At 40.3% G+C, this 25631-nt stretch overlaps 1 protein-coding gene across 5 annotated transcripts in view; it reads right to left on the bottom strand.

The window, feature by feature from the left end:
- LOC144061896 (potassium voltage-gated channel subfamily KQT member 5-like) overlaps positions 1-22181 on the bottom strand; it is a 93715-nt gene extending 71534 nt beyond the window's left edge. For all 5 annotated transcript variants that reach the window (XM_077582812.1, XM_077582815.1, XM_077582811.1 and 2 more), the window contains exon 1: positions 21574-22181. In XM_077582812.1, the coding sequence (XP_077438938.1) occupies positions 21574-21941 (368 nt within the window). In that variant the 5' untranslated portion in view covers positions 21942-22181. The remainder of the gene's footprint in view (positions 1-21573) is intronic.
- Between the last annotated feature and the right edge of the window lie 3450 nt (positions 22182-25631).

The raw sequence follows: 25631 nt of genomic DNA, 5'->3' as shown, positions 1-25631 counted from the left end.
TTTACAGGAACAAAAATAAACTATTGAAAAATTGTCTAAATTAGGGATGATAGATTTTTTTTTCAGACCAATACCAGTACGAATACACAACTGTAGCCACTGATACTGATATCAAGTACTGATACCACTGTACCATACTTTTGATACATAAAAAGCAATATATATCCTAATATAGCATTTTTCCTGAAAATGGCATGAAATAACTAATAGCAATTTTCTATTCTTGTAATTTCTAATTTCTAGTTCCTGATTGTAAAACGGCCACAAGCTACTACTGCTATCGGCTGACATCGCGAGTACTGACACCTTACCTAATAACGATACCTGGTATTTGAGTTTTTTTCTCCAACTAGATAAATGCGTAAGTCACATACTACTCAGTAACTGAGTGTCATTTTTACAGAGGTCCACACACACATCTACAAACAGCCAAGTCGCAGATTGTGATGTTTGTGGAAAACTGGTAAGTGGTTGTGGCTACTCAAGGTATCCTTGTGGAACACCTCAGTTGAAACCACAACATAGAATGGGAAGTATTTATGATGAGGCAGACAGAAGAGGTGGCCACAGTGTCAGATGGTAGCTCGGGCAAGATAATCGCCTCAGCCAGGTACTATACAGAAACTGAAGTGCAAAATGTTGCGCTCTGACTATAATTCTTTATGCTTGGGATATTTTCACAAAAGCATCCCACAGACACAAGACAAGTATTACCATGGTGACAGTTTGGACTGTCCACTTATAATTGATATCAATGTGGAATTTTCCCCAACAAATCAAAGTTTGATTATATTAAATTAGATGCTGACTCAGACACAGCTGAAGATAAGCAGCACACAAGGCTAATGTCTATTTAAAGCGGGCTTCCAGCACTGAGGTTGTCACCTTCCTTGCACAGCTGCTTGCGTTCTCGGCGAACATGCCGAGGGAGAAGGAGAGGGAGAGGGAAAAAAACGACATTTGGAGCAATTGGAGCGGGAGGTTCATTACACCATGTGATGTAGGGAGCGACGTTTAGGAAGTATGCAACACAAGCTCCTCGAACAGGACATGTGCACTGGTGACCATTCATCTTATGTCTTCCAAGAAGGGTGCGTCACACCATGCAGTTGATGTGATGTAAACATGTATTCAGTGTGCTTGCAAGAGGAGCGACACATAAACCAGGCAGACAAATGTAACAGTTTCAAAAGAGTAAATTATTAAGCTACAAAAGAGGCTGAGCTGAACTGTGTTTGTTTACGGAGTGGCCTGACCATTACCTAATAAGTTCCACGTGGTTACTGTACTGAAAAATCCTAATCCGAGTGCATATAACATTAAAGCCCTCAATGGTGACCTGCTTCTATTTCAGGTGAATCAAACTTTACATAGTTCACACACACACGCACACACACACACACACATGCACACACACACACACACATCCACACACAGAGCAGGGAGGTGCGATACTATCCAAACAGCCAGCTGTCCTGTTGTGTCAGGCTGCTCGCTCTGTTGGCTGCAGGCCTGGGAGAAGGCTTACTTTGACAAAACAGAGCCTCACTCCGCATTAGACCCAACTCCCGTCAATGGACTGGGCCCAACGCCTAAAACACACACATACCCACACATATGCACAGACACGTACACACACACACACAGCCAGAGAAAGTGTCTCCCACACTTTCATTCACAGGGACATTCTCTCTCTCCTTGTGGCTTATTCACCATCACCCTTGGATGCCGACACACACACACATGCAAAAATGCCAGGCTTCCAGTGTCAAACATGAGAAGCCAATTACTGTCAAAACTCTGGTTGCTAAGGGCAAAACTGACTATGCTGGCAGATATCTAGTTGGTTTGACTTACTTTACAGCACGGTGACACCAGTCGTACCTTGACCAAGCTGGTAACTTCATATTGGTGGTTCGCAACCTTTCACTAGCAAAAAGTGAGGGAACACTATATCACATACCTTAAACATTAAAATTAGGGATGGTTGACCACCACTTTTTTTCTACAAGTAATTTCTTGAGTACTCACCGATACCAGCTAACCAATACCACTTTTAATACATCAAATTTATATTAAGCCAATGACAGAAAATTGCAAAGAAAGACCTTTCATTTATTTCTGACAAAAACTATGCGATAGAGAATTTAAGTTCAAAATAAAACACAAACAACTAACCAACTAATGTAGGAAGGGATACATTTGTAATAAATTAAGGTAATTGGTGGATAAGGGTTTTACCAGACCTAGCACAGTTAATTTGTTGTAATACACATACAAAAAAAACCTTTATTGTTATTTATTTACAAGTTTTCCCATTTAAATCAAAGTTATGAGGCTACCAATTAGTCATCTAAACAAAATAAGCTAGCTAGCTACACAGCGTCATGAATCACATGAAAAAGCAAGCAGCCATTGAAAGGCTATCACGTCTTGGAATTGGTAAAATAACGTCACTTGGGACAAATAGCAATGATCAATGTGTTAGGAAGGACTGGCTTGTATGTTTTTTGCTTCAATACATGTACACACACACACACACACACACACGCACACACACACACACACACACACACACACACACACACACAGATAACCTACTGAAATATTAAATTGCTTGAGGACCCAAGTGGTTATGGTTTGCTGCAATATCAGCTCAATGTAGAAGTATACAGTCAGAATAGGCTGCCTGATGCAATCAAAATGCTGGATTAGAGAAGTAGTTTAAGAAAATAAAGAACTGAGCTTTGGAAAGTCTTTTTCTTAAAGTTCTATTCTAATTAATCTTTACATGTGGTCCATAGGTGGAAAATCCAGGTTCAGAAAGTAAAAACCTTGCCACAGTTTGGCTTTAGCCCCTGCTAGGAGCTAGCTAGCTAGCACCTGAGGCCCCTGCTAGGAGGTAGTGAAGAGGGTCTACTGCCCAGATTTAGTTATAACTGTTTTAATTTCCTTATTTCCTCAATAGAGCTTTGTTCTGCGGATGTATCTTTGTGAGTGTTATCGCAATTTCTGCCAGGTGCAGTCATGACTGAAAAACCTCCTCTATTCCTCAAATGGGCCATTGTCTGTGTTTGAATGATGTCCTTGAGTTTTATCTCATGTCCGGTCAACTACGTTTGAACTGTTTACTGGAAACTGTGTGGTACCGCCCTTCAAGATAGTATAAGAATATTGTAAATCCTCTGTAATCTTCGCACTTGTGAGAGGCTACAGCCAAATATTCTTCCGAATATTCTGTAGAAATAAAAGCTTCGAAGGAACTGTTCATCGTCTCCAGCCTATTTTCGGATAACCAACATTCTCACTACCCAAAAGAAAACGAACACACGGAGGAAAAGATCTACTCCATAACAATTGGTGACCCCCAACGTGATTTCGGGCTGAGGTGTTGATCAACAGACAGAACATCTGGGGCCAAAGTAATTAAAAGGCAAGAGGACATTTATCCTCCTAGTTGATTTTCTGTCTGTTGAATACTCCGAGATCTGTTTTCCAGTCATTTAATTTGTAACTAAATTGTATGAGATCTAAGTGAACAGATATTGAGTAAATCTAAAACACAAGGTTGTTTCGTTCCATTACGGAATCCTAAAAACAAGAAATCCTTGTTTTTGGATTTTACTAAGACATTAAATATACAAGGTGGTTTCGTTCTATTTTAGAATCCTAGAAACTGAAGTCCTTGTATATGGGGTAACGTTACGAAGAAATAAGCGCATAAGAAATAAGAGAATAAGAAGTTCGAGTGGTTTTGATAAATTAAGGTTCGAGTACTTTTGTTTGGTCCTAGTCAAGCACTTTTGAAATAAGAGGAATAGTTCGACTACATATAGAAATTAAGGCTCGGACACTTTTGTTTGGGAATAAGCAAGTGTCTTTGAATAAGGAAAAAGAGAAGGCCTATGTGTAACTGTGGTACCACAAAAGAAGTCAATGAAGTAACAAAAATAAAATAATAAATAATAATAATAAATAAATAAGGAAGTAAGTAAATAAATAAATACAACAAAATGAAGGAAGAGGTTTATTGGGGAAAGTGAATGGTTAAATTTGCGGCAAATACCAAACCATTCTGAATAAGTGTGCTTGGTGAATAAATCAGGAATGCATGTGACTGTGCGGGGGTGAGAGAGAGAATGGGGGGAGTGAGAGAGAGAACAGGGGGAGGGGGGTCGAGAGAGAACAGTTTAAAAAAAAGGAGTGGATGAGAAGTGTTGCAAAAAGAATGGATGGTTTCCTTCTTCATCTGCGTGTTTGGTGACATTAACTCTTTCACTGCCATTGACGTTTATAGACGTCAAGTAAAAACCTACGGAGCACTGCCAATGACGTCTAAAGACGTCATCCAATTTTTTTTTTTTTTGAAACGGGTGCGGGCAAGGCTTCCGGAGCTGTGGTGAAAGTTTCCAGCCGGTCTGTTGTGCCTAATGACTATTTTTGGCCCCTAGAGGGCAGCGATGACTCTCTTTTGACAAGATCGGGTGGGCGTCAGTAGAGGCGGAGCTAGAGCATCGAGCAGGAGATGAGAATGGAAGGCAAAGGAAAAATGGTGGCCGGTCGCGAGGAGCTCACGCCCGAGCCGTTTTTTTCAAAGACCAAAAGCATCGCTGAAAGAGCACATTGTTGACGACGATGATCATCATCGATGATGAAGATGAGGGTGGTGACTCCGTGGTTGGGAAGCATTGACGCGGCAGTAGAAGACGTTAGATGGAGTTAGATGGAGGAGGGAATGGGCAATGGCGAGCGTTTGCAAGCAGCTCTACACTTACAAGACGAAAGGCATCGACCAACACTAAAATAGTACATTGATGACGACGATGATCATCATCGATGATGATGAAGGTGAATCCGAGCTTGACGGCGAAATTGGAACCGCTGACGCGGCGGCTATGACGGTGTTGTAACGCGGAGCGCAACCGAGCACGCACAGGCGGACGTTCGATCGAACGACGGAGAGTGCCCCGAGTCCAATGCATATTCATCGGAGGAAGTGTGTACAGTCTGCTACTTGCTTTTTATTCCCCGGAAAAAAAGGCCGTCAAGAAAGTGTAACGTTTGCACGCAAAACGGACCAATGCGAAAGTGAAAGTAAACTGTTGTGCGAGTCCTGGCGTCTCCTTGCACGCAGGAGAGCGTTACAAAAGGAAAAACTGTATTTGAAACATCCACATAATTGTAAGTAGTACCACAGTTGCACACATTTGTAAATAGTTTGCGAAATTGTTTTGTCAAATTGTTACACTGTTGAATGGAAATAAATGTATTTTGCAATCAAAAAACACTTTTTCATTGTTGGTGAAAGCGTTTTACAGAAGTAAAGCACTATTTAGGTGTTTGTGGCATCATTCATGGACAAAAAGAAGTGTACAATTCACTAGAGTGCATGAAATAACATTGTTTCACAAAAAGCTCTTTTTCTCCGTTTTTTGTTTCAAAACAGAGAATTTCGGTGAAAGTAACCATTTTCTATTGTTGATTACTGAAGAGCGGAATAAGGTAGAATCAAACTTTTTTTCTGATGAAATATGAGAGTCCAATCTTTCATTTGGTAGTATGTGTGTTTCCATAGTCTAAACACAACATTTTCTGTGGACCTTGAAAGATCACTCAAAATGCTTAAATCGGCTGGCAGTGGGGACAACCCGTTTCTGAAAACGTCTGGCAGTGAAAGAGTTAATGAGAGAAACGGGAAAAAGCTTGAGTTGAATGAGCGGTGGCTCTAAAATTGGAAATGAATTTTTTTTTAAAAAAAACTAACAGGTTGTCTCCAAAAGGGAGGGTGAGAGAGAGAATGATAAGAAAGTTGTGGAAATGGCGCTGCGGAACACGCAGCTACAGGCCCTTCGAATGAGGAAGTGGAAAACAGGTACGTATTACATTGCTTAGTTACAGAATTAAGTAGCAGAATTAAAGTGTCATGTCTAGAATCTTTCAGGTGCCCTCCCTGGACCGAACCAGAAGTCCTAAAAGACCCCGAAGAATCTTCCAAAGGTCCAGCTTTTCCTCCTCATCGGCCTGTGACTCATTCCCAAATCTTGCAGGCACCCATGTTAGCTAAAGTTGACCTGTCCACTGGTAACTCTGCTATGTTTTACAAACCTTTCTCTCCCACTGATGTGAGTGTGTTTTGATGCAGAAACTTCCGCCTATGCAATCTGGTGGTGCCAATTGGCTTCAAGCAGTGCAGAGAGCGATTACGGGACAAATGTTAATAGCAGGTGATATCCATGTTCTTTTTACACAATTATGTCCGCTTTATAGTTGACTATTTTAATGTAAAAAATATATATATATATATATTTTTTTTTTTTTCTCTCCCTGATAATTAGGCTCTTACGCGAGAAAATTACTTAACCTTGTCGTCTTAGACCTTTGTTTCCCCTCCCTGAGTGTGTTATTTTAGATATAGTGTTCGCTCCCAAAGCAGATGCGACTTTTGTTGATCGTCCCTCACTGATTACAGTCTGAAAACAGGACACGCCCCTACGGCCTCCACCTTGCATTCCGAGAAGCCATTTTGAAGGGCGTTCCCAAGTCTGTGGCACAGGCCATGGAGGCCGATCCGGATCTTCCTGGTGCTGAGGTTGACCGGTGGTTGTCACATCTTAAACATCATTTGAGGAGACATGCTAAAGAAAAAGAGTCTAAGGTAGACAAACACAAAAGTACAGAAACACAACTTGCTATGTTGCAGTTGCAAAATCTGCAAAAGCAGAAAGAACACACTCTTGCTGTGATCTCATCTCCCTCTGTCGATTCAGAGTGCATGATGTATCAAGCAGGTTCATTCATGGGTCAAGGTGCGCCCCCTGGGTGGCCTAACGTGCTTCAATTGTGGACGGCCTGGTCATTGGGCCCGTGATTGTAGACAGCAACCTCAAGCGTCTGGGTGGAGAGGCAGAGGCCAACAAACTGCACGCAGCAGCAACAACATTCCCCGGTGCCAAACCAACAGTATCTGCCGCCAACTGGTGGACAGTTTCCACAATGATGGTGCCCTGAATCCACATGCTCAGTGACTGTTCAATGTTTTTTCACAGACTTGATTGCATTCTTTTGTGTTTGCACCAAACTGTCCAGTCAATCTTTTGGGCAGAGATCTCCTCACCGCCACATGCCCTCTTATCAAATGCAGCCCTGATGGACTTATCCTGGACTTTCCGGATGATAACACCTACTGCTGCTCTGCCACTTCTGCCTCCAGTGCCACCTCCCAGTTCCCGCTTGTTGAACAACACCCTGTGGCATGCGCCAACTGCCGACATCTACTAGGCAAGAGTGAATATTGACTCCAGTGGTTGGCTCGAAGCTGAGCTCTCTGGTCACCTTGGGTTCGTAACCTCAGATCTTATGATAAGGTAACTGATTGTATGCATTGCACTCATGCATTGCAACATGCATTGTACTATGACAGATCTATAGCGAGGCATTTCAGGAAATTGAAAACAACATATGGGAATTGAACAGGGGTGATTTGTTTGCAGCCAAACCAGGTGTCGCCTTTTTGGTGGCCCTAAACAACTCCCACATGTCTCCTTGATGATCTAGCCTCAGCACACAGCGAAGGATCTAGGTCCGTTTGTGCTGGCATGCACATAGGCCACTGATTGTCAAAATGTATTTCACTCTTAATTGCTCTATTCCCCGTCACTTGATGCTTATTGGATTTAGTCTAACAAATTTTTACCCACTTCCGTTTTGGAGCACCAGCTTCTGGATGGGCACAATGGACGTGAAACAACCGACAGCGATTTTGCTGGTCATCTTCTTGATTTCTTTCCCACATCGCTGTGGTCCATGGATCTCACTGATGTTGGTCTCTGTAGCGTCTCAGCTGTTGTGTTTCAGATGAAACCAGGACAAATATATGTTCCCCAATACTCTGTAAAAGAGGCTGGGATGATTGGCATTTCAGAAACAATTGACGGTTTGCTCATAGCAGGAGTGTTGTGTGAAATTCCCGGCTATAACATGCCTATTTTACTCGTTGAGAAGAAAGATACTGGAAAGTTTTGCATGGTCCATGACCTGCGAGCGTTTAATGCGGCCGTCTTAACTCCTACTTTGTCTGTCCTGAATCCTCACTCGGAATTGTCCCAAATTACATCAACCCACGCTCATTTCACTTGCATTGACCTGGCTAATGCTTTCTTTTGCATTCCACTCCATCCTTTAATGAAGCAATTTTTCACTTTCACTTGGAATGGTGTTTGCTACTCCTACAATCGCCTGCCTCAAGGCTTTGTCCTTTCACCTGGACTCTTTAACGACTGTCTTTGCCAGTTGCTGTCTCCACTTGAACTGCCCCCTGGTGTTCTCGTGGTGCAGTATGTGGATGACCTCTTGCTGGCAGCTCCATCTGAAACTTCTTGTCTTGAAGCCACCAGGTCTTTGCTCTTCATCTCCTTGAAACATTATCTTTCCACTGCTGCAGCTCTTGCGAGTCCTGATTACAGTCGCATGTTCTATCTTGACGTGTCTGAAAAGGTCAGAAGTGTTTCTGCTGCCCTTTATCAGAAGGGGGAAGGAGGAAGTCGACAAGTTTGTCTGTATGCATCAACTCCATTGGAAAAATACGAGCAAAGACACCCAATTTGCGACACCTATTCACAACCCGGACTTGATTCTTTGAACAGATGGATGTTGCTTCAAAGGCAACGATGGCCTACAATCTGGATTGGCAGTAACCCAACCAACAGAAACAGGTTTTGAAGAAGTCCAAGCAGAAAGAATTTTAGGCTCTCAGTCAGCACAAAGAGCTGAAATTTTGGTATTAACAGCAGCTCTCAGATTGGCAGAAAACCAGTCAGTAAATATTTACACAGATTACACATGACAGTTAATGTTGCATTAAAAGAATGGTAGCGAAACGATTTCTAAACTGTAACCGGTACACCCATTAAACATCAGGATGATATTCTTAAATTGCGAGATGCTTTAATGCTCCCAACAGCGGTGGCAGTAATAAAATGTAAAGGTCACTATCGAACTAATGATTTTGTATCAGCAGGAAACAAATCAGCAGATCGAGCAGTAAAAAAGGTTGCGGGGTACCGACCTACACTCCAACTAACTGTAAGTGAGGCTGAATGTGACAATCCACAGGAGGTGATAGTAGAAACAGCTAAATTGTGGCAGGAAAAAGCAAGTCCAGGAGAAAAGAGTGTGTGGATGTCCAAAGGGGGAAAAAAATATGAAGCAGGTATATGGCGGAAAGAAGGTAAATGTATTCCATCTCAGAAACAATTGAAAAATCTAATTTCTGAAGCCCATGGAACATGCCATGTAGGTGTAGAAGAAACACTAAAACGACTACACACCTGGTGGCATCCTTTCATGAGATCAATTGTTAAAAGTGAACTGCAGGACTGCAGTGTTTGCAGCAGGTATAACAGTATGCCTACATCTAAACCTCCCCAGGGCACTCACGATCCGGACATGACTGTTCCTGGTCAGGTGGTTTCGATGGATTTCACTGACATAATAAAACCAGTGTCAGGATACAGATATTTGCTGGTAATAGTGGATTCCTTTTCAGGATGGCCAGAGGCATATCCTTGCAAATCTGAAACACCAAATATTGTGGTAAAACATCTGATTAATCATTACATACCATCACATGGGTTTCCTAGAAAAATTAGACCAGACAACGGAACCCATTTCAAAAACAAACATCTACAAGCAGTAGAAAAAGCATTGGGGCTAAAACACACATTTGGTTCAGTGTATCATCCCCAATCCCAAGGACAGGTTGAGCGAATGAATAGAAATATTAAGAAAAATTGGCTAAAGCACTGGCCTCATTAAATTTTAATTGGCTACAAGCTCTTCCTGTTGCATTAATGAATGTGCGAATGTCACTAAACTCGGCCAAAGGCTGGACTCCGTTTGAATGTCACACCAACAGACCATTTCCGGCTCCAACAGCTCCATTGGAAGAGACGCACGTTCCAGGGCATCCAGAACTCAAACAACTAACATTTACTTTCTCCCAGCTAACAAAAAAACAACCAGAAATCAGAAATCAGAAATAAATGATTGTGAATATGTATGGTTGAAAGTGATTGAACGAAAATGGTCTGAGCCCAGGTGGACAGGACCCCACAAGGTGACGGAGAGGACATCTTCTGCAGTTCGCCTGCACGGAAAAGGTGATACGTGGTATCACAACTCCTCCACCCGACCGGCAAGGACACCGGCTGGAGCCATTGTCTCTGCACCAGGCAATCACCCAACAACAACTGAGAAGCAAACCGGCTCCCACTGACATCGTTCTATTAACTCTTTCACTGCCAGACGTTTTCAGAAACGGGTTGTCGCCAGTGCCAGCCGATTTAAGCATTTTGACTGATCTTTCAAGGTCCACAGAAAATGTTGTGTTTGGACTATGGAAACACACATACTACCAAATGAAAGATTGGACTCTCATCTTTCATCAGAAAAAAAAGTTTCTTTCTACCTTATTCCGTTCTTCAGTAATCAACAATAGAAAATGGTTACTTTCACCGAAATTCTCTGTTTAAAAACAAAAAGTGGAGAAAAAGAGCTTTTTGTGAAACGATGTTATTTCATGCACTCTAGTGAATTGTATACTTATTTTTGTCCATGAATGATGCCACAAACACCCAAATAGTGCTTTACTTCTGTAAAACGCTTTCACCAACAATGAAAAAGTGTTTTTAGTTTGCAAAATACGTTTATTTCCATTCAACAGTGTAACAATTTGACAAAACTATTTCGCAAACTATTTACAAATGTGTGCAACTGTGGTACTACTTACAATCATGTGGATGTTTCAAATACAGTTTTTCTTTTTATAACGCTCTCCTGCGTGAAAGGAGGGACCAGGATTCGCACAACAGATTAGTTTCACTTTCGCTTTGTCCGTTTCGCGTGCAGACGTTACACTTTCTTGACGGCCTTTTTTTCCGGAGAATAAATAGCAAGTAGCAGACTGTACACACTTCCTCCGATGAATATGCATTGGACTCGGGGCACTCTTCGTCGTCCGATTGAACGTCCGCCTGAGCGTTGTGCTCCGTGCTTTCCGGTGTCAGCATCGCTCGCCCGTGAACCTTTATAACGTCGTCATAGCCGCTGCGTCAGCGCTTCCAACTTCGCCGTCAACCTCGGAGTCACCATCATCTTCATCGATGATGATCATCGTCGTCATCAATGTGCTCTTTATCGTTGGTCGATGTCTTTGAAAAAAACGGCTCGACCGTGAGCTGCTTGCAAGCGGCTGCCATTATGGCTTCTTCAGCCATTATCCCCTCAACATTCTAGCCCTGCCTCACGTCTTCTACTGACGCCCACCCAATCGCTGCCCTCTAGGGGCCAAAAATAGTCATTAGGCTCAATAGGCCTGCTTGAAACTTTCACCACAGCTGCGGAAGGCTTGCCTGCACCCGTTTCCAAAATTTTTTTTTAAAAATTGGATGACGTCTTTTAACGTCATTGGCGGCCCTCCGTAGGTTTTTACTTGACGCCTTTTAACGTCAGTGACAGTGAAAGAGTTAACGGTTTGACTGCCAGACGTTTTCAGAAAAGGGATGCCGTGGGTGCCAGCCAATTTAAGCATTTTGACTGATCTTTCAAGGTCCACAGAAAGTTTTGTGTTTGGACTATGGAAACACACATACTACCAAATGAAAGATTGGAAAGTTTGTTTCGACCTTATTCCGTTTTTCAGTAATCAACAATAGAAAATGGTTAGTTTCACCCAAATGCTCTGTTTTGAAAAAAAAACCCCGGAGAAATCAAGCTTTTTGTGAAACGATATTATTTCATGCACTCTAGTGAATTTGACACCTTTTTTTTCCCATGAATGATGCCACAAACACCTAAACAGTGCTTTACTTCTGTAAAACACTACCACCAACAATGAAAAAGTGTTTTTTGATAGCAAAATACGTTTATTTACATTCAACAGTGTAACAATTTGACAAAACAATTTGGCAAACTATTTACAAATATGTGCAACCGTGGTACTATTTACAATTGTGTGGATGTTTCAAATACAGTTTTTCTTTTTGTAACACTCTGCGTGCAAGGCGACGCAGCAGGATTTGCACAACAGATTAGTTTCACTGCGATGGCCCCTTAGCGTGCAGACGCTACACTTTCTTGCTGGCTTTTTTTTCCGGGGAATAGCAAGTATATACTGCAGTGTGTGTTTGGCCATGTTGCCATCAAGTCTACTCTCAGATCATGATACGGTGACGTTACGGTGGTGTTACGTCTGGCTTCCTCATGTCCTACTGTTCCTATACCGGGTGGTAAGAGATGTTCTGATCCATCGTATCCACTCCATTCATGGTGGCATCGTAGTCCAGAACCAGTGTCTTCTCCGTGATCAGACTGTTCTACTGACGCCTACCCAATCTTGTCCAAAGAGAGTCATCGCTGCCATCTAGGGTCCAAAAATAGGCATTATACTAACTAGATCTGCTTGATACTTTCAGCACAGCTGGCCAAGGCTTTCCTCCACCCGTTTCCCCCCCCCCCCCAAAAAAATTTATAAACTTGGTGAACGTCTTTTAACGTCTTTGGCGCTCCTCCGTAGGATTTTACTACACGTTATTTAACGTTTTTGGCAGTCAAAGAGTTAAAGGTTGAGTTCACGGTATACGGGCAGAATAATCCCGGTGACTCATCCTGGGACCAGGTAGTCTACCCTAAGGTCCAGAAGAAGCTGACAGCGCCCTCCAGCAGCAACCCAAGAACATCATCTCGAGATGGCTTCGAAGTGGAAACGCATCTCCATCTGCTGCTACATCTCGACACTCTTTCTCATATTGACTTTTATGCCAATCTGGTATCTCTGGAAGCCCGTCAGTACAACCTTGAACGTAACCACAACACATCGTACTAAGCGAAGTATTGATTCTCCACAAACTCCCTGCCACCCCAAGGACAGGTGACATCCCTTAACTATCAACATGTGGAACACATACTGTATGCTTACTCCACTGCAAAATCTTTCAATGAATCAAATTGTTCTTTAATGCCACATACTGCTAAACAACCTTCTCTCACTGCTAAAGGGATGTTTCTGTCACGGCTTGAGAAGGGAGGACCCAGATGCAGTGAGGAAGGCGAGCCACGGCAGGGATGCGGATAACTTTGATTTAATGTGGCGATAAACGCAAACACAAAAATCGCGCACACAGGCGGACAAAAGTAAACACAAACTCACGCACACAGGCGGATAGCAAACAAACTCAAAATCACGCACACAGGCGGACGAAAACAAACACAAACTCACGCGCACAGGCGGATCACAAACAAACTCAAAAGCACGCACAGTGGCGGCAAAAAGGTAAGTCATGGGCAGCAGGAGAAACACTTGTAAGCCGAGTACAGTCGGGTCAAGAGAGCGGCGTCTCGGAGTAATCACCCGACACTCCTTGCTGTGTCCATCAGGCTTTTATTGAGGTCTGATGGCAAGATGGCATGATGGGCAGCAGGTGTGTATGGTGGGTGGAGCCCACCAGCTGACCCAAATCATTACAGTTTCATTGTTGCGTGCTTTTGCTTCTTATTCTACTGATAAGATGATAATGTCCAATCCTTCCACACAACCCTTGCTTAATGTTGCAGCAACCGTCTGCGACGATGACGCCGCTAGTACCTTTTTTTAAAAAATTTTGTTCATTTCATGTGTCGGACTCTTTCGAGTCCGAAAGAGGGATTGAAGAGGGTCTTCTGCCCAGATTTTGTCATAACTGTTTTAATTTCCTTATTTCCTCAGTAGAGCTTTGTTCTGCGGATGTATCTCTGTGAGTGTTATCACAATTTCTGCCAGGTGCAGTCATGACTGAAAAACCTCCTCTATTCCTCAAATGGGCCATTGTCTGTGTTTGAATGATGTCCTTGAGTTTTATCTCATGTCTGGTCAACTACGTTTGAACTGTTTACTGGAAACTGTGTGGTACCGCCCTTCAAGATAGTATAAGAATATTGTAAATCCTCTGTAATCTTCGCACTTGTGAGAGGCTGCAGCCATTGTCTGTAACTCACTTGTGCCCGGAATATTTTGTAGAAATAAAAGTTTCGAAGGAACTGTTCATCGTCTTCAGCCTGTATTCGGATAACCAACATTCTCACTGCCCGAAAGAAAATGAACACGCGGAGGAAAAGATCTACTCCACAACAGTAGCTAGCCAGCACCTGGGGGGGGGGGGGGGTATTGCCACCAGCTTTCAATTGAAAATGACATCACAGTTACTCTGGGCTCAGGTAACAACCTGTCACAGCTAACCTGTTTTCTGAAGCTGAGCCGTTGATTGGTCATTACCTGAACCCTGAGCAATTGTGATGTAATTTCCGTTGACAGCAAGTGGCAAAATTGCCACCCCCAGAACTGGATTAAAAAACAACACTAGAGAGAGAGAGAGAGAGAGAGAGAGAGAGAGAGAGAGAGAGAGAGAGAGAGAGAGAGAGAGAGAGAGAGAGAGAGAGAGAGAGAGAAAATAGTTGTACTATTAGTTGCACCCAAAAAGGGAAATTTCATCAAAAAGTGACGCAATTGAAATATGTCAAAATCATGCTCGAAGTTTGCCAACTGCTTCCTCCTCTTAAGTGCACACTTATTGCGTGACCTACTTGCATGTCACAGCACATCCGTCATCGTTATCCTCATCGTCCCTCCCGATGTCGCACATTCTCACCATCGACTTGTGACTGATGTCTCCACCAACTGCGTCTTTGACTTACGGTGAACACGCTTAATGGACGGCACGCAACCAGACGCAATCCGACGTTTGCACAGATCGTTTGAACACTAGTTGTGAAATAAAACTATGCTGAACAAAACTTTGTGTTTAGGTACCACTGTAGATGAACTCAATTTCCGGATGTGTGCCTTTAAGGGGTATGTCCTAGTGATGGACATTCAGGAGCTGGAGTTAGGTTGTCTGGTTTATCTGCATGTGAGGGTGAATTGTGGATTACAGCAGCTCCTTGAGATTGTTCTCATTTTATTTGTCTTTACACAGTGCTGAGACATTCCTCTAAGTCATTAAAATCTCATTGTTGTCACATTTAACACACTCCTTCAGATATGTTTTGTTGTTGTAATATACAAATAACCCTGAATGAAATTAAACTGAGACGTGAGATCTGCATACAAACAAATGTGAAAGGGTTTTTTCCGGATGAGGTGTTAGACATGATAAACATTTTTAATTCTTTATTTCATATATTAACCATGTTGAAATGTTTTATAGATGTGAAGTAGGTAAAATAGTGTTGAACTCAGTATAATTTGACCTTAACCTAAGCTGGTACACATTGTTTGGTCTAGAAGTTCCTTCTCAGTGTTCTGTGCGAAAACACATTATGTTCGAGAGAGAGAGCGCACACTCCTACAACTATACTACATTAGGAGCTGTCGAGTTCAACTTGTTTGCGAGATTTTGTTATGGGAAGAAGTACGAGAGGTACCCTGAGAGTATATTTTGTCTAAAAATGAAAACAGGTGCAGTCTGTGTACGAAAATAATATTATGTAACATATTGAGTGAGAACCAATCTGTTCTACTCATTCTTTGTAGGAGGAGAAGGGGCGTTTTACTTTCCAAACTCGATACTATAAAATGCCCTCTCTCCCAAGGGAGGGGGCACATGGGCACTTTTTAAATTCCACCTTTTACGTGATGTAAATTGTTGCCGTGGCCGGAGAATTCTCTGTTTAATAAATCATCCTTGCAAGGTGTTTTTTCTTACAAGAAATCTGTCTTCAAGTTTTTGGAACACGCAAAAGAGGACAAATAATTAGCCTATTTCAGAGGTCACACCGATTTATGTAATAATAATCGCCGACACCGACTGGCTGCAGCATCTGCCTCAAAACACTGCTGATGCTTCGGAGATTAATGAGAAAGGCTCCTCAAAAAACATTTTAGACCACGGAGTAGCTGCACCTTCATCAAGCATGCATGCGGAATGTAGCCATGGAAAGAATCTGCGGTTTGCATGAGGTTTAGCGCCACATTAAAAAGAAGCGTTGCGTGAAATCGCAATGGAGTGGAGCGCAACAAGAATGGATTTGGTTGCTGGAATGCGCTACTAGTGCACTCTCATAAGAGATTACACTAGGCATGGCCAAACTACAGCCTTGTGGCCATTAATAGCATCTGCTACATCTCCTGTGGGTGTGAATCACCTGACATATACAACTTTGGGGCTGTTGAAGATTCCGCTGTATTAATAAAAATAATAATTAATAATACAGTATAAAGAACGTAAATTACCTGGAAACTGTGCATCATTGCGACTATGACTGGAAGTAATTTCTGCATACGTGATTTGTCCCACACACTTTCTTCTTTTTTTTTCACGGCATCTCATTAAGCATGTTAATGCTGTGCGTTTCCTAATGGGAGCACTATTTGGCAAAGAACAAAAACAAGAACAAGAAGCCAGCCTGATCGTTCATGTATGTATTCACATGGTGGTGAGGACGGACTCTGCCTATCCAGCCACGTATCGAAGATTCCACGTGTTTACATGGATTAAGAACACACAGGCACACATTCACGCATATACATAAGACACACACAGCCGCATCTGTTTCAACACAACGGAATGATCAAAGTGAATATTTCTTTCATAAATCACATACTTTCTTGTGTTTGTATGTGTCTCCATGAGAGGGTGACACATGTGTTTAGCATCTGACTCTGGGCGGTTTTAAGTTTTTTTAAGATAAAAAAGGAAAAGAAAGTTTTGATTGTTCCTGGAACCCCCCCCCCCCCCCCCCCTGAATAGCTGAAAGGTCCCGGCAAGCTGGCACGCACCTGCAACAACTTTCCAGCTATGTAAAACAACTCAAAGTGATCCAGCTGAAGACGTAATTTGCAACGTTATGCTGTATGTTGCTCTCACTGACGGTAGACAATACACAGATATTTTGCATTTTATGGTGATCAGAAGTAATATCATAATTTGCTGAGTGATCATTGATGAGATCCGCAAAATATGACATTATGGCAAATAAAATCTCACTCCAGGGTATCTCATATCGGTACAAGATATTGTTTCAATTGTTTTCCAATATTATTAATAATTTGGGATTTTTTTTGCAAGTGTTGCGATCTCAATTCCCCACAAATAGTGAGGGTTGTCTGTACAGTAAATAAACAAGTTGTTTAAATAGATTGGCTAGTGTGGTCCATCTTCTGATTGTATCTGTGATCGGTTATCGTTTGTTTTTTGTTTTATTTACTTGGCGATTAGCTCCAAAATCCTGATCATGAAAAGCCTATTATTAATGACTATAGTGCTGAAAACATAATATAGAGGTAGTGCACAACATTTTAAAAAACAAAACAAAAATAGAACACATACATAGAAAAATAATAAATATATTAATGTTTTCTTCTTTTTTTTTCATTATTACATGATTTTTTTTAAACAGCTTACATCTTAATTATATTGAATTTTTGTTTGTAAAATATATTCAAATACAGAATAGTACATTATTTTTTTTTATTAATGACATATACTAATACAAATAAATATTTATAAATAAATGAAATACAACATATAACATAGATTTATAACACTATATATCTTTATAAGTGAATATTATATTAATTAAATATTTATTATTTAATATTTTTTTATCTATATAAAATAAATCTAATAATTTAAAAATGAATACAATTCGAAATATCTGTGAAGAAATTATGCTTCGCAATAATACCAATAAGAATAAAAGTCAGGGGGAAAAAACAATTTCAGTTAAAATGTTGCCATGAAAAACAAATAAAAGTAATAATTTGCTGTGTCAGAACCTGGGTTGCTAACCACTACTTCATCATGATGCATACCTATAAAATAAATGATTCTAATCTCATTAGATTGTGCAGGTGTGCCTGGAATGTATAACATGATTTTCATCTGCATGTTGTCTACATATGTTTACTATTTTGCATAGATCAGAGGAATGAAAATTTCCAACATCCAGCTGATGTACACTACAACATGTGGGGTAAGGAGGAGAAGGGGGAGAGGGACAAGGAGGAGGTGGAAGAACAGATGTAACAATTTAACACGTTGACCTCAACTGTCCCGCCTAAGCAAATAAAAATGTCGACATCCTGCCACCGCACATACAGTGCATACAGTCACTTGTATTCATGTGCACAAGCTATATACAGTAGATAGTACTGAAGCAGGAGTTAATACTGCTTGTTTTAATTTGTATTTTTTTAATAGCCATAGGTTTTAAAAAGGCTTTTCAAATGGCCATCACAGGATATTTTATTTTGTATAGATTTTTAAGTTGTTGTTTTTTTACGCATTTTGGAAATCTGTAATCAAGCTGTAATAAAGGATGACCAAGTTCACTTTTGCCCAACAGGTGTAAATAAAGTGCATGTAGTGAAAGTCATATAGCAACGAGTTAATCAGTCTTACTTTTATTTTTGATAAATTAGCCAAAACGTCTCAATTTGTTTTTTCACTTGGTCCTTGTGACATATTCTGTGTATAATTTTGAGCAATTAATTAATTAATTAATTAATTAAACCAGGTTTTCAGTAAATAAAGTGTGGGTGGAGCACCTGACCTCACTTCTGACTGTCCTATATCAAATGGCGTTAATATTTATTGTTTTTATTTATAATAAAAATGAAATAAATTCTAAATATGTCTTTTCAGCTGCCGACTATAGTGTATTTTGTGCAGAATTTTGACTGGAAAAAAATATTGAATCCATTTTGGAATAAGACTATAATCAAGGTGTGTGTCATATAGCAAAAGGAGTTAACATTCATTATTATAAAAGTGCCCAAACATTTAAAAAATTAAATATCAAAATTTAAAATTTAAAAATTTAAATGCTTTTTTCCACTTGATCCATTGTGATACTTTGTGTAGAATTTTGAAGGGGTTGAATAAATTTAATCTATTTAGGAATAAGGCTGTAAAAAAAGTGTAGAAAAATACGCTTCAGATCACTCGAGTGTTGAGTGAGTTAATACTAATTGTATTTTTTGTTTTAAATAAATTATCCAACATGTCTAAATAAGGCTCATCACTGCGTCATTATGGAATATTTTGTTGTTGTTTTTTAATTAAAAAATATATTAATTTAATCAGTTATTGAATTAGGTAGTAATCAAGCTGTGTTTTTAATTTTATGAGTTTTTTTTTTTTAGGATGCAGTTTGAAATGAGGCGATAACCAAGAACACAAAAAAATTGTTGTTGTTTTTTGGCCAAAATTTCAAAAAATTTATTTTCATATGGTCCTTACAGAGCATTTTGTGTTGAATTTTAAGCAAAAAATGAAGTTCAATTATTTTGGAATAAGACAGTAATCAACGACCAGCCTGAGCTAACAAAGGGAGCTAATACATTTTAATAAATTAGTCAAACTTTCTAAACAGAGATTTATACTTGCTGCTTTGGGAGTATTTTGTATAAAATTCTCAGGCAAAAAGTTAATTAAATTCTCAAATAAGGCTGTAACACTGCTGCGATCGGTTAATATTTGTGACATGTTTACAAGCAGACGCATCTTCTTCAGCCGTGACTTGACTAATTGTTTAATAGAAAGTGCATGTTGTTTTTCCAGACACGCACATAATGAAAATCAGCCACTTTCACACCAAAGCGGAGGCACAACTTATTTTTCCCACACAGCAACTCTCTGTGTGTCTCTCCAGATCATTGGGATGGTCACGCGAGGAGGCCCGAGCTAATGTTTCATTCAGCCTGAGCAGCTGACAGCTTGTTGACCTTCTCTAAGAGCCCCTCCACATGTGCTGCGAGCTTCCAGTCTTACATAAGCGCAACTTTACCGGGGGAACAGTGTGAAATGCCGCCAGATGACATCCGTGTTGTCATAAACAAAGGTTATCTGTGTCTAATTACCGTACTTCTTCAAATACAGTCATTTTACTCCTCTGTTATGGCTGAGCCATTTATTTGTATCAATTGGAGATTGGCACCTACTAGAGCTACTATTGGTCAGATGATAGAAGAAATTTGTGTTTTAGCAATGAGACATTTATTTCTGTAAATTGATGACACACTTAGCAATAATTTGAGGAATGGTGTCTACAACAGCCATCAACCTATTAAGAAAGAAAATTACTTCTTACTCTGCTTCTCATTCACTGCCATTGACTTTTAAATTCCTTATTTTTACGAGCATGAGTGGGGGCGTCTGATGCTGTAAATTCCAAACTTAGAAACAACTTTACTGATGCACAACCACCAATAGATGGCATCAATGACCCATTTTAGATATGAGATCAGCACAGTTTGTGAGAAACGACTGCATTTATGAAACCTAGCTTTGTTCTACTGCTGATTAAAGAATCGAAAAAGACAGAATCAGACTTTTTCCCTGGTGAAAGGAGAGAGTCTACTCTTTCATTTGGTAGGTGTACTGTACCGTGTGCATGGCCATTGATTGAACACAATATTTTCTGGGTCTTGAAAATGTCAAAATGCTGAATCTGATTGGGGGATGTCATGTTTCTGTATGAAAGCGCAAACAGTTAAGGCAATATCCCGCCTTTGCTGCAGATACTGCGTGAAAGGCATATAAAGCTAGTAAAAACGAGCAGAAAATAAATTATATAGCACAGCTGAAAGTTAATACGTGTCCAATCAGTTTGCTTTAACTGTAAAATTTTTTTTTTTAAATCCTCGTACACGAGAAGATATTGCAAGGTTGTTTTAGTTGTTCCAGTGCTTCATTCATTCATTGCTTGTCTCGGCCCATTTAAGAGTCAGTAGTAATGCAGCCGACAAATTAATGGTAAATAAACCCAGGAGGGGGTAACAAACAGGTGGTTGGGTCACCTGTTAACACTTAAATGACGACTTGTCAGTTAATCAATTACAAAATGTGATGACAGTTCTAGAAATGTAGAGTTCAGAATCCATAAAAAAAAATTGTGCTAAATTTTGAGTGTCATAACAATGTATAGTTCTTGTTTTCGTTTTTAAATAAGTATCAAGTATTTTTTAAATAAGCCTTTTCATATATTGATTACAGGGAATTTTGTTTAGAATTTTGTGAAATTATTTTGGAATAAGGCTCCACTGAAGCTAATCGGCAAGGATGCGAAGCCCTGCCCACTGCTGTGTGTCACAGCAAATGGTATTAACTACTACATTGTATTTTTAATAAAGTAGCCAAATTTTATAAATAAGCCTTTTCACTTGGAAATTATTGAGCATTTTAATTTCCAGGGGTGTACTGGGGGGTTAATTTGATCTATTTTGGGTTAACGCTGTAAAAAGTTTTTATTTATTTTTCTTTCTTTTGTTTGCAATAAGGCTCTAATCAGGCTGGGTGGCAAAGTGCATATAACCAATTGAGAGCACATGCTTCTTGTTTTTATTTTAATAAATTTGCCAACATTTATATAATACCTTTTTATTTTGTGTAGAATTTTCAAGGAGAAAATCAAATTATTTAATTTATGACTATGGCTATAATTTCACAGAAAATGCTCACTGAGAACTCTTGAAGACGTTCAGCTAACAGCAATTCATTTAATGCATTACAGTACTGTAAAAGAGAATAAAAGTGTACTCACACAAAAGCGTGGTAGACAAACGCCCACTCCCGGGGTCTCTCCAAAACGTTGTACAGGTAGTTCTGGAGCCAGCGGTAGCGCGCGTTCCTCCTGCCACTCTGTGCGCTGTACGCCAGCGGCTTGCCCAGCAGGCTGAGCCGGGCACCCTGCTTCTTCCGGTCGGCGGCACCGGGTGGCCCCAGCCCGTCCCCGGCTCCGGTCCGAACCGCGTGGTTCATCTTCCTCTGGCCGAATTCCACATCCCTCGAGGTGAAGTCCCGCGCCAGGCGTCCCGGGGAAGTCTTGAGCCAGATTTCGGAGCCGACAATACCGATACCACAACCGCCACCGCCGCCGCCGCTCTCGTCGCCGCCGTGACCCCGCGGCATGGCATCACCGGCGCGGGCGTGGAGGGCGCTGGGAAACCGGTGGACATTCACACGCAGCCTGGGGCTCTTCGTTCTTGGGGGTGAGTGAGTTTGGATACTTTTTTCAAATGGAGTAATGTTTACTACTCGTCATCTTTTGTGCAGGATGGGGGAAGAGTGGCTGTGAAGAAGAAGATCCATGGAGACATTTGTGGGGAAGGGGGTGGAGGGTGGGTTGGTTGACGGGCTCTCTCCCTCCCACTCGGGCTTCTTTCTCACCAGACCCCCGAGGTGACAAAAATAGTCATTCACTGCACGCTATCGGAATCAATCGGCTGATCTCACTTGTGGATTGTATAGTAGCCTATATGTATCGGTAGCATAAGACCCTGAGCTGAACACCTGTACAAATACTGCTGTTTTGAAATGTAGGAAGTAAAACGTCATCAGAAAATAAATATTCTAGTACAGACACCTGGAAAAACTATATAATGAAAATTTGAAAGCATAACAGAATGTGATAACATCTAAAACACTGACATATGACAGAATAGGGGAGACCGGGGATGATCATAGTAACACGTTTTGTTTGAGTATGTGTAACTCATTGGCTCTTTGTGCTGGAGATCTCAAATTTTGATATGTAGTGCCCATATTTGTCTTCTATAAATGACACACACTTGGATTTCTACTCCACCATCACAGATTATGTAATGTAATGTTAAATACAAAGTGGTATGTTGTTCCAAACCTGCCCCAGTACCAGGGTGAGTTGTAACACCACTTGGAGATGGATGTAACAATTACATTATTATGCTTAAAAAGATCCACGCTAATACATTTATGGAAGCACTTTGATGAATAATAAAGGAGGTACCATAAACTTATTAGACTACAATAATAATAATAATAATAAAATAATAATAATAATAAAATACTGAATCAAAAGTACAAAATGAACACAATGAAAATAAATGCATTGGAGTAAATACATTTTTATATAACATAAAATAGATTAAATAAATAATAGTAATGTATAAAGTGGTATGTATTGTGTGTTTGCGGGGGGGCTGGCAAAATGTACAATGCTGACATTTGATCCACGCTTCCTTTGGCTGTGAGTTATCAAAATGTTCTAAACATAGGCCTACAAACGTTTTCATTGTCTGACGAGTCGGCATCTTCTTTGTCATCAGGCTAGGAGCTTTTGTTTGGAAGTTTGTTTAGTTTGTTTGTTTGCCTAGGCATTCTGTAGAAAAGAAGACCAAGCCAAAATTTCGCCATAAGAGGAAGGTTGTAACACTTTTTAAAAACAGTTACAACCCTCCCCATGCCTGGCAGCACTGGCGTGCACAGGTAGACCCCTAGTGGTGCTGACACCTTTGCCCCTCTGCCCTCTCTCCTTTCCGTTCCTTTAAAAAAAAAAAAGCAGTTTACTCAGGACAGGTCAATGTTGACACAATCTTTTAGAAAAGCTGCACGATTAAAAGCGTGGGTGGAAAAAAAAAGCCATATACACGCATCTCTTCCCCTGCTGCTGCTCCACCCCAGCCAGGTAACTGTGTTGTAAATCCAGTGAAATTGTATCGTTTGTTTGCCCTCTATTCCCTACCTACACTCGCTTTGTTGTGAAGTAGCACAAACAGCTGAGCATAAATTAGCTAAATGGCCACCTAATTAGCTAGTTTACCGCTATACGCTAATCAATAATAGATAATATGATGACCACCACAGGCTGCAACTATATGACGGTGAAAGGAAACTCTATGGTCCAGCCTTTGAAAAGCTTTGGACTTTGGATCATTGTAATTTGATTTGTGGGGATTATTTTTACTTTAAAACATGATGAACTGTTGTTTGTGTCTGGTTTGTATTATGCTAGTAGTCACAGGCAAAATCAATCCAATACGTTGTTGGTGGTCGAAGCATTTGCATTGAGTTGCATTGTGGAAATATCAGAAATGTTCGGATGTTTGGAATTGGTAATTGCCTGTGAAAAATACCATTTTGCCTTCTGGTAATGACAACAGTCAGTCTTATTCATAGTTACAATTGGTCTATTTATTTACTAATTGTAGCATAATGCCTAGAAAGGAGAAGCTGAAAAGGGAAAAAGAAAATGAGCTATTCAGCAAGCAGCCAAGGAAAGCATCTCTCAGCTCTCTTGGATGAAACCAAAGACACATGAAGATGAAAAGTCAGAGTCAAGGCCAGAGAGTCATGTTAACAAGTAGCACCTTTTAAAACTCCAATTTTAAATGTGATTTGCTCCTTAAGCTTAATTTTATTGAAAAATCTTAAAAGCTGTTCACATTTTATTTTTAAGTGGTTTGTACGAAATCAGCAGGCATGAAACTATTATTAGCTAAATTATTAGCTATTATTTTGTACAAACCATAACTGTAAGTTATTTCTATGCTACAAGTCTTGCAGTCATGATGCCCTAATAGGCTATTATTAAAACTAGCTGTAGGGAACTATAATTATTATTATTATTATTATTATTATTATTATTTGTGTGTTGAACATTCGGGCGTTTCTGACACTTCACAATGCAACGCAATGCAAATGCTTCCTTTATTAAGGTGAAACAATACAAGCCACACCGATTGTTATAGTAGTCAAACATCTCATCACATTTTGAAATCAAAATAATCCTCACAAATCAAATTACAACGATCCAAAGTCCAATGCTTTTCAATGAGCGGATAGATTTCGTTCACCAAAAGACCAAATTAACCGCCATCTTGACTCATGACGTCGTCTCGGTATTATCAATAAGGTATTCCATATGCGCAAAAGTGCCCCTTTTCAACTGGAGCACTTCCCCCCCAAAATGTCTGTGCACACCACTGCCTGGCAGCCATTAAAAAGCTAACCATTTTTGGCATTTAGCTTCAAAGCTAGTGCTAATGCAACACACCAAATTAAACTAGAGAAACTACTAAATAAGCTTATGTAAGTCAAACAATTGTGTCTTCCTTACCTGTATATTACCTGAAAAAAAATTTGGGCTCCAGAACAGACAGTTTGCAACTTAGAAGCATTAATCTTAATCAGTAAATTTAAGTTGCAAGTGGGCATAGACTGTAATTGATGATGTCACACTATCTCATTTCTGATTGGTCAAACTAAGGGTGTTACAACTATCCCTTTGTTACAACACTCGACGGTCTCCCCTACAATGCTAACATTATAAAAAATCAAAATGTTAAATGTATGGAACGTATCATAACTGAATTATTTTGAGTTAAAAACTACTTTTGTTCCAATTACGTTTCATTACCGCCCAAAATAGGACAACTCACCTACTTCCGGGTTGAATGACCACCTGTTGCATTGACGTGACACAGCCCTTAAAAGGGTTTTCTTGCGGAGAAAAAAAAGTAAATGTATTATGTAATATCGGTCTGTTGTTTCGATACATGTCGGTAAAAGTGACATGATGGCCAAACGCTATGAATGTGTCTGGAACGGAGTAGTTATTTTTTAACGAGTCATCAACTTTATTTAAATCAAATTTTATTTGGTCGTGGGGGCCCTGGGCAGGGAGGTATGTCAACCCCCCCCCACCCCCCAATCATTTGTCAGGCAAAACTTCTGTTATTTTTGCCTGTAATCTTCAATGGAAATGTTTTTTTCCTCACTTGTTTTCTGTATGTATTTTTGACTGAGAAAATAATTTGAATTGCAGCACAGTGAAACGAGAGC

This window comes from Vanacampus margaritifer, chromosome 12 (genome assembly GCF_051991255.1).
Source record: "Vanacampus margaritifer isolate UIUO_Vmar chromosome 12, RoL_Vmar_1.0, whole genome shotgun sequence".
Classification (NCBI taxonomy): domain Eukaryota; kingdom Metazoa; phylum Chordata; class Actinopteri; order Syngnathiformes; family Syngnathidae; genus Vanacampus; species Vanacampus margaritifer.
Note: the sequence above shows the minus strand (reverse complement) of the source record. Positions and strands in the feature narration are given on the sequence as shown.